The 19009-nt window shown below is 39.2% G+C and overlaps 1 protein-coding gene across 1 annotated transcript in view; it reads left to right on the top strand.

The window, feature by feature from the left end:
- The window catches only part of LOC128132358 (uncharacterized), a 43995-nt gene that overhangs the window by 7920 nt on the left and 17066 nt on the right, over positions 1-19009 (top strand). Inside the window, exon 2 of the mRNA XM_052768880.1 lies at positions 312-667. Within this exon, the coding sequence (XP_052624840.1) occupies positions 312-667 (356 nt within the window). The remainder of the gene's footprint in view (positions 1-311; positions 668-19009) is intronic.

The following is a 19009-nucleotide window of genomic DNA, read 5'->3' as shown; positions in this document are numbered from 1 at the left end:
GGAACTCGGCTAAAAGACTTACTTTTCTTTAACTTCTGTATCGGAGATCATTAGAAGGGTCGAAATTTTAATAACTTCAAAATGTAACTCAATGTATGTTTAATATATATGAAGAAATTCCTTCATGTGTTAATTCATTGAATACTACTCAGATTCATAAGTTTATCTAGCACTATACAAACTTTTATTATGAATCAACCTCTAAAACCTTAGGTAGGTCAGTCAAATTCATAAATTGATGAATATAGCAAATTTATTAACACACGGCTTCCAATCATTAAAGAATTATCGTCTTCATTCTATTTCTTTAGCAGCACGATGCCGCCCCGTAGGTCTACACACCATGTCAACAACGCAGCACCTCCACCACCACCACCACCTCCACCAACGGATAATGCAACCTTGATAGCCACTATAACAGCTGCAGTGATAGCAGCAATGGCACAGATGAGTAATAATGGTTCCGGAAGGGGAGTAAATATCTCTACGAATGGCCAACGTCAGGGTCGTTCAGGAGATTGCACCTTCAAGGACTTCACAAATAGCAAGCCCATATCTTTTAATGGATCCGGAGGGATAATGGCTCTATCGCAGTGGATAGAGAAAACAGAAGCGGTTTTTGAGATCTGTGCATTTCTGGAAGTGAGCAAGGTAAAGTTTGCTGCTTGTACATTCTCCGAGAGAGCTCTGACGTGGTGGAATGTCCATGTCAAGTCACTAACTCTGGTAGTGGCTAATTCTATGGGCTGGGAGAATCTAAAGCAAATGTTAATGCAATAATACTGTCCAAGGGACGAAGTATAAAAGCTAGAGCAGTAACTTTGGGGCCTTACTATGGTAGGCTTGGACATCACAACCTATACCAATAGGTTTAGTGATTTGGCAATCCTTTGCCCAGGGATGGTTTCTCTAGAAAGCAAGAAGATCCAGAGATACATCTGGGGACTGTCACCCCATATACAAGGAACTGTACTAGCTTCCAAACTAGTCACTTTTGATAGTGCCAAACAGTTGGCACAAGCTCTCGTTGACCATGGAGTCTGCCAAGGCTTCGCGACTACTGTTCCGGAGTAAACCATAGGAAACAACAACAACAACAACAACAACAACAACAGTACCAACAACAACAGCAAGAAGAAGTTTTGGAACAAGAGAAAGCATCAATTTTCACAGGAACCTTCCAAGAAGCAGCAAATAGTGGCAGTCCATGTTGCTACTACCCCCACTACTGCTCATGTTACCTCTACACCAGCAAAGCAATATGTTGGGAACCTACCGAAGTGCAGCAAATGCAATTTATATCACAACAGAAATTGTCGGGAGTTGCACTGCAACAACTACAACAGGAAAGGGCACATTGCCCGTTTCTGTAAGGCACCGGCACAACCAATAACCCAAGTCCCTGGAGTCGGTGTGGGTTAGGCGTGTTATGGATGCGGTGAGGCTAGACACTACAAGAGATATTGCCCTAAGGCAAGGAATGCTAGCGGCATAGGAAGAGTACTGGCAATAGGGCAAAACGAAGCAATAGCTGATCCCATGATGGTTACGGGTACGTTTCTCCTCAATAACGCTTATCCATACGTACTCTTTGATTATGGTGCGGAGAGGAGTTTCATGAGTCATAAATTCAAACACATACTAAAACAGAACCCTCAATCACTCAATAATATATTTTACAGTAGAAATGGAAAACAGTAGAACAGAAAGCACAAACAATATGTACATAGGCTGCACACTAACTCTAAATGAACAGTCATTCCAAATCGATCTAACGCTGATCACTATAAAGAGCTTTGATTTCATCATCGGTATGAATTGGTTAAGCCTACACCATGCCGATATACTTTGTCACGAAAGGGTCGTTCCCCTAAATCTGCCAAACGGTGAAACCCTTGTCATTTATGGTGACAAACCCGATACCAATTTACAAATCATCTCTTGCGTCAAAGCCCAAAATACCTGCGTAAGGAGTACCATGCCTTCTTATCCCACGTAGTAGATAAGCACAAAGAAGCGAAAGACCTCAAAGACATTCCAGAAGCCCGCGATTTTCCTGATGTCTTCCATGAAGATCTTCCAGGAGTCCCACCAGAACGACAAGTCGAGTTCATGATCGATTTAATTCCCGAAGCTACCGTTGTGGCTAAGTCGCTGTATCGTCTAGCGCTAGCTGAGATGCAAGAATTATCCAACCAATTAAACGAACTACTCAGCAAAGGATTCATTAGACCGAGTTTCTCACCTCAGGGAGCACCAATACTGTTCGTAAAGAAGAAGGATGGCTCTTTCCACATGTGCATCGATTACCAGGAACTCAACAAGCTTACTATCAAGAACCGATATCCCCTACCACGCATTGACGACTTGTTCGACCAAATCCAAGGAGCGAGTTATTTCTCAAAGATCGATTTGAGATCCGGGTATCATCAGTTGCGAGTCTTGGAAGGAGATTTTCCCAAAACAGCCTTTCTAACTCGTTATGGTCACTATGAGCTTGTAGTGAAGCCCTTTGGATTAACTAATGCACAGGCAGTGTTCATGTACTTACTGAACCGAGTGTGTCGTTCATTCTTGGACAAATTTGTGATCGGGTTCGTAGATGATATACTCATTTATTCGAAGAGTAAAGAGGAACATGGTCAATACCTTCGACAAATCTTGGAAACGCTAAGAAAAGAGAAGCTATACGCAAAATTCTCAAAGTACAAAATTTGGATTCGGAAAGTAGATTTCCTAGGTCACGTGGTTAGCAAATACGGGATACACGTAGACCCTTCCAAAATCAAGGTAATCGAGAACTAGTCAGCTCCTAGAATCCTAATGGAAATCCAAAAATTCTTGGGCCTTGCTGGCCATTACCGAAGGTTTATACAAAACTTCTCGAAGATTGGTAAACCACTTACCACCTTGACCCAGAAGGGTGTAACTTTCAATTGGGAAGAAAGACAAAACGCTGCATTCCAAACACTAAAGCAAGCACTATGCAGCGCACCTATCTTGTCCTTGCCAGAAGGAACAAAAGACTTTGTGGTCTACTGTGATGCATCTAATCAAGGTCTTGGATGTTTTCTAATGCAAAGAGGAAAGGTCATTGCCTACACCTTGAGACAACTCAAGACACATAAGGTCAACTACACTACACACGAACTCAAACTGGGAGCAGTCGTATTCGCGCTAAAGATCTAGAGACACTATCTCTATGGCACGAAATGCACAATCTTTATCGATCATAACAGCCTTCAACACATCCTCAATAAAAAGGAACTCAACATGAGGCAAAGATGATGGGTTGAACTATTGAATGACTACAAATGTGAAATTCGTTATCATCCAGCAAAAGCGAATGTGGTAGCTGATGCTCTTCGTCGAAAGGAATACTCGGGCTGCCGAGTGAAATCCTTAACCATGACGATCCATTCACACCAGTACACACAAATCAAGGAAGCTCAGAGGGAAGCCTTGAAAACAGAGAATGTGACGGGTGAAGCCTTAAGGGGAATGGATAAGAATCTTGAAGTCAAGGGTGACGGATTTCGTTACTCCGTGGATCGGATCTGGACATCGAAGTTTGGTGGATTCACGGACGTGGTCATAAATGAGGCTCATAAGACTCGATACTCCGTGCATCCAGGTTCAGACAAGATGTATCTGGACCTCAAGAAATTGTATTGGTGGCCGAACATGAAAGCAAATATCGCTACCTATGTGGGCAAGTGTCTGACGTGCGCCAAAGTTAAGGTAGAGTACCAAAAGCCATCAGGATTACTACAACAGCCTGAAATACCCGAGTGGAAGTGGGACCGGATAACCATGGATATCATAGCCAAATTACCCAAGACAGCAGGTCGGCTAGACACCATCTGGGTGATCGTCGATAGATTAACAAAATCTGCATACTTCCTACCAATAAAGGAAACCGACAAGATGGAGAAGCTAGCTCGAACATACATCTGAGAGATTGTACGACTACATAGTGTACCAATATCCATTATCTTCGATAGAGATAGTAGGTTCACCTTGCGATTCTGGCAGTCGCTGCAAAAATCTCTAAGGACGAGACTAGACATGAGTACCGCTTACCATGCACAAACTGACGGTCAAAGTGAGAGGACCATACATACCTTGGAAGCTATGTTAAGAGATTGTGTAATCGATTTCGGTAAATCATGGGATACTCATTTACCACTAGTCGAATTCTCATACAACAATAGCTATCACTCCAGCATTAAAGTTGCTCCATTCGAAGCCTTCTATGGCCGCAAGTGCAGATCACCACTGTGTTGGGCCGAAGTGAGTGACACACAACTAGCTAAGGGACAAGTACCCGATAGTGCTCTCACAGACCCGGAAATTATAAGAGAAACAACTGAGAAGATTGTACAAATTCAGGAACGACTAAAGGCTTCAAGAGACAGACAAAAGAGTTATGCGGACAAAAGACGGAAGCCCTTAGAATTTCAGGTTGGGGACCGAGTGCTATTGAACGTCTTGCCCTGGAAAGGGTTATTACATTTCAGAAAACGTGGGAAACTAAACCAAGGTATATTGGACCATTCAAGATCCTTGCAAGGATCGGCCCGGTAGCATACAAACTCCGACTACCGCAGGAACTCAATAACGTACATCCTACCTTTCATGTGTCAAACTTAAAGAAATGTTTGTCTGATGAGACCCTCGTCGTCCCTCTAGACGAAATCGAAATCAATGAGAGTCTCCACATTGTAGAGGAACCAATTGAGGTCATGTATAGGGAAATTAAAAGAACAAAACAAAGTCGCATACCCATTGTGAAGGTCCGATGGAATGCAAAGCGGGGACCTGGATATACTTGGGAGCACGAAGACCATATGAAACAAAAGTACCCGCATCTCTTTCCCTAATCCACAAATATTTACCTTACATTTAATTTCGGGACGATATTCCCTCTAACGGGGGGATGATGTGACAACCCGATATTTCGAATCAACGTAATGACCTAAAAAGTCAAGAATTGTAATCTCTTTTGATATAATGAAATTATCATCAAAAATAAAATGTTCAAAAGTCATCTACTGGATTTCATAAATGATAGATATCGTGTCAAGGGTTTCAGAAATATAAATAACACTAAAATCCGAGTTATAACGAAGAAGTTATGACCAACCTAAGATTCACAGAAAAACCGTCAATATGGTTAAACGTAAAACGTGAAGTTTTAATAAAATAATTTTTAAACTTAAGTATCTAAATGAAAGTCTTAGATATCATAAAATCATGAACATACATAAAAAGAACGCCCAAATCTGACTTCGTATGATAAAGTTATGATTTTTCGAAGTTTCGGATATAGCGGTAGACAGCTAAAAACTCGAGATAGAGATCGAGCGATATTTAGCTAACACAACCTAAATGAGAATCGAAGATCTCGTCAATAGTAGTAAAACGGTAAAAAGACAGATAAAAACGGATGTCGGATGAAGAAGTTATGGATTTTTAACGGACATTTTTCCAGTCCCGGCCTGTTAAAAATATATTATTAAAACTAAAGTGAAAATTAGCCGATGAAGTCTAAACAAGAGTTGTAGAGTATATTCTCACTTTTGCGTGCATATAAAGAACGTCGAAAACGGAGCTCGTATGCAAAAGTTACGCATTTTACAAGATCGAGGCACAAAACCTAAGGTATGTCTAAGGGAACGCACTGCGTTCCTTCAGGTAACGCACTGCGTTCGGGGCACAGAGCCATTCCCATCCGTCTGTCGAATTAAGAGTACGTATGCCATGACGACCCAGGGAACGCCCTGCGTTCGTCAGTGCCCCCAGCACTATAAGAGGGTGGCTAGGGCTCCGAGACATTCAACTTGACGTACTTTCAAGTATGCAGTTAAAGTCTTGTATTATAGACTTTAATCTCTTGTAGGGAGAGCGTGATACTTGTGTATAGATCTATACGGGATTGACAATCCCGCACATAAACTGTTAGCTACAGTTAGACCGACAGGACTAGGGTGACAAGCGTCATGACATTCCAATGCCTGAAGAATGTTGTTACAGGCAGTCTGGGTCAATAGCATGGTTATAAAACTCAGATGGAGTATTAAAAACACTTTGATTTACGGGGTTATTAAATGCCTTAGTGATTTTATACATACATAAATCTACTATTCTAGGCATGAATAACACTACTGCTTTTACAGTTTTGGAACTTTTAAACTACCACACACTTATGGAAAAATATTGGATTTCTAGAAGTAAACATTCAAAAACAGTCGGGTCTTGGTAAAAGACTACTTTTATACTAGTAGGAAATATGGGATTTTCTAGGAGTTTTCAAACATCTACAAACAATTTCATTCAAATTTATACAAACATTGACATTAAATACTTATGAACTCACCAGCTTAAACACTAATCTACTCTTTCAAATTTACTTGTATTTCTCAGGGATTCGGTAATACAGGTAAACTTCAGCTTTTGGAGAAGTGACGCTAAGGCGTTGGTTTAAAACTCATTTTGTCATCGTAGTGTAATTTGTTTTGAAACAAGTATCACTCAACAATGTAACTTTTAAATTATATATATGATGGTTGTTTTACTTTCTGTACTATGCATTCAACTGTTACGATACTACATGAAGTCATCTACCCTCAATCAATTCCGTCGTTCTAGTTTGGGGGTGTGACAATCTCGAAGTTAAGATGGATCTATGGGCATTGATCACGAAATGATGCGTTAAGGAGTGAAGATTATCATAAAATGAAGCTAATCATCATACTTAAAGAGTAGCTTACCAAATGAGTGATGTTCTATGAAGAAGAGTTCTTAATCTTTCTCAAGATACACATGAAATTTAAGAGGTGGGAATGTGAGAGCCTTTGTTGAGAGTTATGAGTGAAGTTTAGAAGTGAGAGTGTGAGGTTTAGATGGGATGAATGTGGCCGAGATAAGAAGAAGAGGGGAGAAGGGAGAAGTTGAGATAAGATGGTTGCATAGGAACATGAGATTAGCATAGATATTTGTGGTACAAATGCTTGGTTAACCTCTAGACATTAGTGAGGTGGCACTCCCTAATTATCTTATTCTTTTTCCTATTTTTTATTAGTATAGCCAGAATTAGGGGGAAGGAAAAGAGAAGGGATAAGGTTTGGGCCTTGTTTGCTTATTTTCGAAATTATGAGGCGGAAGTTTTTGTCCCATTGGGCCCATATGAGGGTTTACGGCCCAAAAGTGATAAGGAAAGGGAGTTTACGGTCCATTAAGGTCTATGACAACAAAGTGAGACATTTTAGGCCCAATAAGGCCCATGAGAAGTCTTATGGCCCAAAATGCTATTGTTTAATGAATGTGGGTCTATTTAGGGCCCAAATAGGGTTCCTCGACCCAAAATAATCAAATTGAGAGTTTACTGGCCCATTAGGCCAAACAAGAGGATCCTGGTCCATTCTGAGTTTGAACCAAGATATTAGGGTTTCAATTCCATTGTTTAATAGATGAGATGTGTTGAATTAGGTTTTGAACTTCACTCATGAGTTTTGATTCAAATGGTTGATTTTGAATGATCATAGTACATGACATCAACTTAGATTTACAAGTTATACAAGAGTTGATTTCTACATGAAGACAGAATTTCCTAGTTAAAATGCTAGTTGTGACAGAGTCCCCTCAAGACCCTAGATCTGAAGGGTTTTCCCACATTGGACATCCAAGTCCCAAAGACCAACATTCTTGAACAAAAAAATGGAGAAAACATCCTCAAACCAGATCTAATCATACTATGGGCAAGGTAGGAGTTGTATACCTCAGATGAACTAGAAATGAAGCTCAACCTCTGGATCTACTCTTCTCCTACACGTCCTTGATCCTTCTTCAAGTATCCTTTTCTTCAAAATCACCAAGAATGCACAAAAATGCCTCAAAACACTCAAAAGTGTATTATAGTTTCATGGCTAGGGTTTGGGACAATGGAGGCTATAAATAAGGCCAGCTTATGGGGGTTAAGGTATTTAAATAGGGTGCAAAACCCTAAAAATTAGGTTTCATTCTGCCAGGCCTACTCATCGAGTTGAGGCTTCTCAACTCGTAAAGTAGACTTCTTAACCCATTCCCAATCCATCTCTACTCGCGAATTTGAGGCCTCCAACTCGTCGAGTTTATATACAAAAATGAATAAATTGAGAATTAAATACATACCAGGAACCGGGCGTTACACGCTCCATGGGAGCTTGATTATTCATTAGAGGTAGAGATTGTTGACGATCGCCCAGTTCGGGTATCGAGGGTTCATCGGGGTTGTGATTTGGAGTTATTTGGCGAGCGATATCTGATTGACTTGGTTCCTTCTCCTTTATGAGAGAAGATGGTGATCTTGGGGATGGATTGGTTGAGCCTTAATGGGGCGATGATTAATTGACGGCCCCAGTTAGTTTGGGTTCGAACCCCAAGTGGGAGAGAACTAGTTATTCATGGCGAGGGTGCCCAACATGGGTCGGTTCTCTGTTCGGCTGCGAGAGCTAGGAGGTATCTGTGACATGGTTGTAATGGTTTTGTAGCTTCCAGAGAGGTGAAGAGAGGACGATTGATGATGTGTTGGTTGTTCGAGAGTATTCAGATGTATTCCCGAAGGAATTGCCTAGATTGCCTCTGAAGAGGCAGGTGGAGTTCTGTACAGATCTGATCCTAGGTGCGACTCTGATAGCTAAGGCACCTTATCAGTTGGAACCACTAGAGTTTCAGGAGTTCTATACACACATGTAGGAACTATTTGTGACAACCATGAAATTCAAGTCAAAGTCAACAAGTCAAAGTCAAAGTCAAACCGGTCAAACTTAACTTGTACTTCTAAGATAAAAGGTATTCTATGTATAAAAATGTGCATTTGTATGTCAAGAATCCAAGTGTTTCGGAGAATTTATTATTGGATTAATGTCTAAGTCCATAACTATATTTGGTATGTACCTGACCCGACTAGGCATGGTCCATTTGAGTAGCACTTCACCGACACAATTTATATGGTTAGTCTTTTGAGAATAGTATATTTATGATTTATATTAATATATTATAGGTTCTAATATATTAATATGGAATCATATTATTTAATTAGTATTGATCAACATTAACTTAGAATTAATTAAGTGATCAAAATTAACTAATTAAATATGAACTCTTATATATATATATATATATATATATATATATATATATATATATATATATATATATATATATATATATATATATATATATATATATATATATATAGAATGGGCCAAGTTCATTTAGGTTGGGCTAAGCTATCATGGATAGTCCAAGGAGTTTTAACCCATGGATCATAAGAAATGAAAGGCCATGGGTATTAGGGTTTACATGGATGTAATCCTTATCCTCATTACTATATAAAGAGGCATTTGGCACAAGAAATGGTACTAGTGTGTGAGCACATAAGAGTGGGCCGATTTTAGTGTGCATACATATTCTCTCAAGTTCTTCTAAGGTGTTTTGGTGATTTGTGATTCCACTTGAAGCTTCCACACTATTGGGGCTAAGCTCTTAAAGCTTGAAGACATCAAGCTACATCAAAAGGTATGTCATCTAACTAGAACTTTGTAGTATAGGTGCTTCATAATATGCTAGTTAGGACGAAACCTTGGAATATTTAATATTTGCATGTATAATAGAGAAAACATAGTTCCAAGGTTTATAGGGTTGCATGTACACCATAGGAGTGTTAGAATGCTCAAATCCATCAGTGGTATCAGAGCCTAGGCTTGTTTTCTTATATACTTGATGCAATTGGTGAAAAATCAAAGTTATCTTGTTGTCTAGACAGTGGAATCGCCGAGTTCACTCATGGACTCGACGAGTCCAAGGCAAAATGCAACCAACTCGTCGAGTTGGATCATGCACTCGGCGAGTTGGAGCCCCTGACTGCATATCTTCGAGTTTTGGTGCTGGAATTGGTTTAGAATCATTATCTTAAACTGTTTTGGACTTATAAAAACTATTTTTGATGTGGTAATGATTATGGTAAACCAATTTTAGAGCTGTTATCAATATTTCAAGTTTTATATGGTTAATTTTATGATTCTTGAAATTATTGATATGCATGTTCTTGAACTTATGAGCTTAGATAATCATAGGAATTATTTGTAACCTTCTTGGTAGTTTAATTCTTGATCATTATGTGTTTTAATGGAGTCCATAAGTTGTCCTCAAGTTATGGATAACCAAAAGTCACAAGTCATTAAATCCATTAAAAGAACACAATGGTTACATAAGATGAAAAGTCACTCATTTTAATAAGCCATTAACTCATAAGTTATGAGAAATGAAATTTTTTGAAAGTTTACAAAATTTGCCCTCAAGTTTTGGAACATGTAAAGTCATAATTAAAACTTAAGTTCCAATCCCTAGAATTTTAAAAGTTAAAATTCAACCCTTATACTTTATAATATTATAAGTTTAATAACATTTATATATGTATAAGAACAAAAAGTCGTCTTACCATTAGTACGCCTCATTCACAAAACTGGTCTATAAGGGGGGTATACAGTTACTCCGTATAAAATGGCAGTTTAATGGGTGTCCACTCTCACCTACTGCTTCCTTGACCGGTGGAGGGTCGTTAACCGAACAGGTACAACAAGGACTATAATTCTCCCTTCATTATAAGTATAATGATAAATACTAAGTAACTAAACACTTATAAATTCCCAATCTTAGTTACTTAGGAAAATGTGAATAAGGTGCTAATCCATAAAATTACACTTTGCACTTTGTTTAAGCCGTTAGTGGAGCGTGTGTGGTTAATTGGCATACTAAACTCGACTTAACAAGGTAGGCAAAGGGTAACTTAATTTTTATCATAGTATCGGTGGAGCGTATGTGGCTAACTGGCACATCGATTGAGGGGTAAATATTAAGGGTACCAAGTATATTTGCATGGTTACTTCACACCTTGTTTTGTGATCCTCAGCATCCCAGTCACAAAACCTGAAGGGAACACTCGAGATTGAAACATAACATTGAAAAGTTCAATGAATATCAAAAGAATCTAGGAGTTTCAAAACCAATTAAAACCTAATAATAAATTTTGTTTATCTTGGTGGAAATTGGTGAATCGTCATTCACCTACCTTCAAATATTTTACAACTTGGATTACGACATCCCTCTTCCAAGTTATAAAATAGTTTGTTGGGTCCTACCCTTAATATTTCCTATTGGGTGTTATATTAAAGACTTAAATCAACATTACTTGAATTTCTCCCATTGTTGATGTCTGGTTTAGACAACAATGATCTTCCCAAATCAAGCTTTCCTAATGAATATGACTTCCCGAGTTTGGCTCATGGAATTCATACTTCTCTTCCTCCTCACCTTCAATTATTCTCCTTGACCCACAAGTTTAAGGACTTTAAAAGTTCAAGATCACTCAATCCCTACTCACAATAAAACATAAAATTGGAAGTTCTGTGTGCACTCATGTCTTAGGACTGAAGTCACACATTGATAGGTTGAGAATGTCGGGTATCGTTGTCCCATGGAAGTTGGCTATTGACTGGTTCTTCCAAATCACTTCTTGAGTCATATAGGAAGACTACTATGTAACAGATCACGACATGACCCTAATGGATCTTTCTTATTTGCTTATTGTTGCTGAATCAGAAAAGATTTGGTGCAATAGTCAAGCAAATATGGATGGAAGGCTATTTATAAAACCTTCCATGAACATGGACAATGGTGACATTGGAAGTTCAAAAAAACTTTATCTTCCCAATGAAAAGGGATCATCCTTGGTCAACCCGGTAGACCGGAAGGTAAAGAGAAAAACTATGTTTGGAATAGCCTGTGTACCATTCCCAAAGAGTCTATATGTTCTCAGTGTGAAGAAAAGGGGCATTGGAAGCGAAGCTGCCCAAGCTACCTGAAAGAAAGAAGAATCAAAAGGTTGACTCTACTTCAGGTAAATCCACTATCTAACTCTATTAAGTTCTCAGTTGATGATTCTTAATACAAAATGTGACTCGGTTGCATTTTGATATTTAGCAGGATCAAGCAAAGGGAAGGAAACTTAAAGAAAGAGTATGTTGAATTTGATCGCGAAGATGGATTTCTTTCGCTTGGTTGAAGATTGAATTCTTGAGTTACTTCTTAGGAGTTATGATAGATTGCTAGGAAACATGCAATACGATAGTTTTCATTTCAAGTTGCATTGTAAGGAAAAGTTTTGTTCTACATTTAAAAATAAATAAAAGTTTGTTTTACTTTATTTTTATCTCCTTACAATGGCATTTATGAAAACTTGATGTTTGTATGTTTATAGCAATATTGGAAATATGAATTTGATTCTTTCATTTGTGGTAGTGTCTAAATTTACCAAATAAGGAAAGATTCTCATCACCCAAGTTTCAATTGGACCGAAACATGGAATCATACAAGGTGTTTAGTGTGATGTATGAGAATTTTCAACATTGGAAAATTAAGACTAGTTCCGTGTTCACATGTATATGTGACTCAAGAGAAGGACTAAGGGATCAAGTACACATTCTTGTGCACTAGCCAAAGTTCACCACAAAAGATAGATAAGACTATTCGTCATGATTTACTAAGGTTTAGTAAATATGATTATACTTACAAGCTTAAGTATAATTCTGAGACATTGGAAAATTTTCAATGTATGACAGAACGAATAAGAAGAATCAAATTAGGCAGAAACATAAAAGTTTCTCAAATATGAAAAGATGGGAGAGTACTTTAGTATCATGTTTTAAGATCATCTTAATGATTTTGAGACCTTATCACAATTCATCGTCTAAGTGCATTCTGATAGTTAAGAAGAGGAGTTATGAATTGTTGAAGTGGTTAAATCAAAAAGATGATTCATATATCGTTCCAAAAACAATTCTTAGAGTTATACTCTAAGATTGTAACTTGAGTGACATGTCTTAAAGAAGGTTTAAAAACACTTCTCAAATGTAAGAGTAAAAGTTTTCTACTCTTGTACATTTGAAATTGGTAAGTTGTGATGTTTTGGATAAAACAAAGACCAACTAAGGCCAATTGTATTAAGTGTTTGTCGTGATTAAAATCCAAACTATCTCTCGAATATTTGACAAGAAAGTCTTATAGGTCAAGGAGACAGTGGGAGTCTAAAAGATCCTGAAAAGGTTTCAAGAAGTAATCAAGAAAAAAAACCTGCATTTCATCACTAGCACACAACTAGAGGTTTATAACCTATTGTGTTGACATTTATGTGCCCATTCCAGTTAAGTTGGCTATACATTTGAGTTCTATATGTTCTCAATTGTTTTCATAGCTACTTGGAAGCAATGGCAGGCCCTTAAGCTGCAAGGTGGTAAGAGGTTAAGATTACACATGTTCAATCCATATAAGTTAGGATTCGTCACTAACCTAGTCTTGTGATTATGGTTTTCACAAATTCACGTGGATAAGAACGCATACACCATAAAATCTAAGTGTCATAAGGTCTCTCTTTGATTAATGAAAATGATGGTGAGGAAATTCTTTCACTAAGTAGATTTTAAGTAGATAGCATGTAACACCCGACATCAGAAAGTTCGAGAAAGGAAAGGAAAACCATAAGTTAAAGAGGGTCGACTCGTCGAGTCCAGGGAGGAACTCGGCGAGTCGGAGCGGGATCCGGGTGTAAAGTAAGTGACCGACTCGGCGAGTCGGCAAGTGGACACGGTGAATCTGGTCTGGGTTGGGAAACCCTAATTCTAGGACTTGGTACCCTATTTAAGCATCTTATTCTCTTCCCTAAGGATCATTTGAGGCCCGTATAGTCCAGAACCCCAAACCCTAGCCACCATAACCGTTTTTGGAGCAAGATCTACCCTTGGTGAAGTAATTTGGAGCTTGGAAGATAAGAGATTCATAGTGGTGCAAGAGGAGGCCTTGGATCCAGAGTTGGTGGAATTTTTTAGAGCATTTGGAGCTAATGAATCGTTATCCTTGGCTTTCTCCTTTCTAGATCCATCTTTCATGGAGTTTTAGGGTTTCTTTGAGAGTATGTGATGAGAAGTGGGTGCACAAGTTAGATCTGGAGTTGAAACTCCAGATATGAGCTCTATTTGGACCAAAGATGCAGAAAGCCCTGTTAGTTGCTATGCAAAAGCCATTCCCCATGAGTTAGGTTCCTTTCTAGCTTGGTTTTGGTATTATGAGACAAGAAGCACGTAAAGGTAGCAACTTTATGTTGCTAATGGACTATAGGAACCCAGATCTATTGTTTGGAGCAAAGGAGTAGCTCTGTGACTCGAGAGCATGAGAATACACGAAAGGACTCGGCGAGTCTGGGAGATGACTCGGCGAGTCGGGATAGATATCTGACTTGAGTGGCGTAGTAACTCGGCGAGTCACATGAGTGGACTCGGCGAGTTTGATGAAGATAGGCAGGAACTCGACGAGTTGGAAGAACAACTCGGCAAGTCTGTTGAAGATTGCCTGGGACTCGGCGAGTCTGTTCTTGGACTCGGTGAGTCAAGTCGTGAAACCCCAAACCCTTGAAGTTAAGACTCAGATCAGTGAGTGGAGTGGGGACTCAGTGAGTTGGACAAGACAGAACTCGGAAATCAGTAGACTCGGCGAGTCATGGTCTGACTCGACGAGTCGAGTCACGAATGAAAGGGGTTTCGGAGCTTATGACCTCGGTGAGTCAGTAGGTTGACTCAGCGAGTAGGGTCAACCTGGAAGGTTGACTGTAACCAGGACTTTGACTTTGACCAGAGTTGACTTAGTTTACTTTTGGAGGACTGTCAGACTGAGTGTCATATTGATATTGGTAGCTCAGATAGCTAGAGGAGCAACGGCTCAGAGGGTTGTTGGTAAGCATCCAGAGGGTTATCAGCAGAGCTCAACAGTTCAGGTGAGTTTCCTTCTAGTAGGAAAGGGTCTAAGGCGACAGTGTCGTCCTGTTTAGTTAGCAGTAGTTTTCGGACTTCGGTCCGATGCAGTAGTTAGTATGTTTGTTGCCTTCGTGGCTCAGACAGGATTTTTGTGCTATGTGTTTCGGGCTACGGCCCGATGCAGTATGCAGTATATGTGTTCATGCTATTTGATATGTTTATGATATGCTATGTTCAGTCAGTTTCCGGACTTCAGTCCGATGCAGGGGACAAGGTCCCAGTTGGTCCGGGCTTCGGCCCGATGCAATTTCTGGACTTCGGTCCGATGCAGGGGATGAGGTCCCAGTTAGTCCGGGCTTTGGCCCGATGCGGTTTTCAGAGTTCTGTCCGATGCAGTGGGCAAGGCCCCAGTTAGTCCGGGCTTCGAACCGATGCAGTTAGTCCGGACTTCGATCCGATGCAGTGGGCAAGGCCCAATATGTGCTTTATATATTTGTATGGTATGTGGTAGTTTGGGGGAGCTCACTAAGCTTCGTGCTTACGGTTTCAGTTTTTGGTTTCAGGTACTCAGTTTTCAAAAGAGGAGCTCGGAGAGGTTGCAGTGCACACACCATAGTCAGTTAGCCTGGGATGTTTTACTTTGATAATAAGTTTATGTTTTGAATTAATACTATGAAACTATGTTATGACTTATGATACGGTTTTTATAAATATGGTTTTAGTAATGTTTTAAAAGAAATTTTTAGTTGTGAAAATTGGGTCGTTACAAGTTGGTATCAGAGCCTTAGTTTGAGGCATTCAGACACACTTGAGAGTGTGTCTGGACTCAAACTAAGGGAGCGGTAAAAAGGTTTTCAAAAGAAGAACATTTTTGAAAAGAATTTTGGGTAAAAGGAGTTGAGAAAAGAAAAGAGTTTTAGAAAAAGTGAAAGGAATATTTAGAAAGAAAATAACTTGAAAAGAGAAAAAGGGTGTGGTGCATGCAATCAGCCGGGCTCAAGTACGTACTCCCAAATTACCCATACAAGTTTATGATCATCAGTTTCAGTTTCAGTTTTAGATCCAGTTTCAGTTTCAGTTTCAGTAGAACAACATGCTAGTATAGAACTAAGGATCTAGGAGGATGCCTTATGTGCCTGCTTTATGTGTTTCAGCTTGATAAGAACTGCATGCTAGTATTGAGTAGACAGTAGTAGGATAGCATGTGTAGGTTATGCCTGATAGTATGAGCTTAGCATTGTATGCTAGTACAGTTTCTTGTTATGAGGATAGATTTGCTTGAGTTGTTCCGGTGTCTGAATGCTGCTTGCTTTGTGCTTTGTGGGACTCTGAGTGATGGGAGTTAGCCATTAGGTGAATACGTCACGTCACATGTGATTAGGGTTGAATAATCTCAGAGTGCTGGATTTGGCCCTATTGCGCAGCTCTCGTTTGAGTCTAACCGTTGTAGAGACGAGTATTTTACTCGAAAGATTATCCGAGCCTCATTGCATGTGATGGTATTCAGGTGATGGCTAATTGGCATTACAAGGAGGCCTTCAGCAGCTGAGGACAGGTTTGGGTAGAGTCAGAGAATTCCCTAGGGCAAGCCTAGGATGAGATTAGCATGAGATCAGTAGTAGTAATAGAAAGGACTTGGTGGAGTCGAGGCAGTTTTTGAGGAAAGTACGGATAGATGTGGAAGGTAGTAGGGGCCCATACTACTGAAAGCAGAGGATCTATATGATGGGTTTTGAGCATTCTAACACTTCCTAAGTGTACATGCAACCCTAATAACCTTGGATCTATGTTTGTCTAATTATCATGCTAAGTTGAATTCCAAGGTTATATTCCTATCTAGCATACATGGGGAACAATTTAACTTGAATAATAGATAGAATAACTTACCTTGTTGTTGCTTGTGTTCCTTGAAACCTTGTGAGCCTAGCACCCCAAATGTGATGCCTCATATGCTTCACACAACACCAAATGCTCTTGGAAAAACTTATGAGAGAACACACACTTCTTGAAATCGGCCAAGCCCTCTTGTTTTCTTAGTGTAGCCAATTTTGGTGGAGAATATGATTCTTATATAGTGTTGACACATCTAGGGTTACACCATGTAAACCCTAATGTGTCATGACTCTTCATTTCCATGACCCATGGGTTTGTAACTCCCATGGAGCATCCATGGAGCATCCTATGGGTAGAACCCAACTTGATAATCCATGGAGCCTCTTAGCCCACTATACAAGATATGGATGATTTACATAATCAACCCATATATTTAATTAGTTCTCTTTTGACCACTTAATTAATTCTAAATTAATTATTGATCAAACTAATCAAATATTATTATTAATATATTAGAACTTATAATATATTAATAATCTCCAAGTGTTATTTCTCTCATTTAGTCTATCCAATTGCATGGTGCCATGCAACCCAAATGGACCATGCCGGGTCGGGTCAAGTACATACCAGAAATAGTTATGGACTTAGACACCTTATCCAACAGTCTCCCACTTGGATAAGTCTAATAACTATTACTGCAAGTATGACTTCAAGAACCGATCGGCAATCGTAGCTCTTTTCAAGGTTTCTCGGAACTGAGAAGATGATGGTACGCCATTTAAGATAAGTGATCATATAATCCTCCGTTCTAGATGTCAGCCGGACAAATACATGGAACAATGTCTTTCTTATTGTCCAGCAGTTTGTTTCCCGATTTCCGATTTGTTTGACATAGAACTTAATTGAACACATCAACTTAGTTCTGACCGGGCCCGGTACATGGGTCAAAACAAAATCATCGAGGGGCCCAGATATCAGCTTCTAATCCAAGAAGGAACAGATAAACTTCGACTCATATGTTTGTTCTACCACTCATTGAATTACACACAAGAGTATGATTTATAACATCGAGTTACCAATGCGTTTTCGTACAATCAATGCATAACCAACTTGTAAGTAACAAATCATATCTCTAGGTTTGAAGACTTATACGATATTACCGTGTCACGATCACTCGAGATAGAATTCCATGAAGTGATTCTAGTGAGCGTGGGTTGAATCCAATGCTCAAGACTTATGAGCACTCATGATTGCGTAGCCTTGTCCAAGACCTCTACAACCAAACATGACAGTCTTGATTCATACCTACTTCCGACATATGACCGACTGTGGAGGTTTGAATAATATGTTATACCAAACAAAAATTATTCTGGAAGTCAAAACATGCAAAAGAAATATAGTAAACGATCGACAAGAGATAGCAACACCTTACTCATAAATAAAACATTTTTATTCATCATCAAATGTCAATTACACTTTACAAATTTCAAGGTTATCTAACTACTAAAACTAATATCATCCTTCAGCCCTATGCTCCGAGCATGCTGAAGATGCTTAACCCGAGTCAGTCCCTTTGTGAGGGGATCTATCGAATTCTCATCTGATGATACCCTCTTTGCCCAATTGATTCTCTACTTCCTATTTAAAAGTCAAATAATAACGATTAGCATCCCTTGTGGCATGTTTGAATGGTCCACACACATCCGTGTGTATAAGGCCCAACAAACCTTCACCCCTTTCACACGAGCCTGTGAAGGGTGACTTTGTCATTTTTCCAAGTAAGCATGATTCGCAACTATCATCTGACTTAAGGTCAAACGACTCCAAGACTCCATCCTTTTGCAGTTGGCCTATGCGTTTCTTGCTTATATGTCCAAGGCGACAATGCCATAATGATGCTTTATCCAAGTTATTATTAGTAGTAGAATCAATACACAAAACATTATTTCCTAAGTTATCTACAACAGACACAGCTTCATACACACCATCACAAGGTAATGCTTTAAAATAAAGAACATTATTAAAGAAAGCATCAATAGAACCAACTTCATTATTAAACGAAAAGGTAAACCCTTGTTTGTACAAAGCATGAAAGGAAATAATATTTCTTGCCATTCCTGGCGAGTGACAACATTTATTCAAATCTAAACTAAACCCACTACTTAGCGATAAAGTATAAACTCCAATCTTGGTGACAGGTGAAACTTTCCTATTCCCCATGATCAAGTTTATTCTTCCTTGCTCCACATCCTCACTTCTTCTTAGTCCCTACAAGTCACAACAAATATGAATACCACAACCGGTATCAAGGACCCAAGAATTAGAATGGG

Source organism: Lactuca sativa, chromosome 2 (assembly GCF_002870075.4).
Source record: "Lactuca sativa cultivar Salinas chromosome 2, Lsat_Salinas_v11, whole genome shotgun sequence".
Classification (NCBI taxonomy): domain Eukaryota; kingdom Viridiplantae; phylum Streptophyta; class Magnoliopsida; order Asterales; family Asteraceae; genus Lactuca; species Lactuca sativa.
This window is presented reverse-complemented; position numbering and strand designations above follow the sequence as displayed.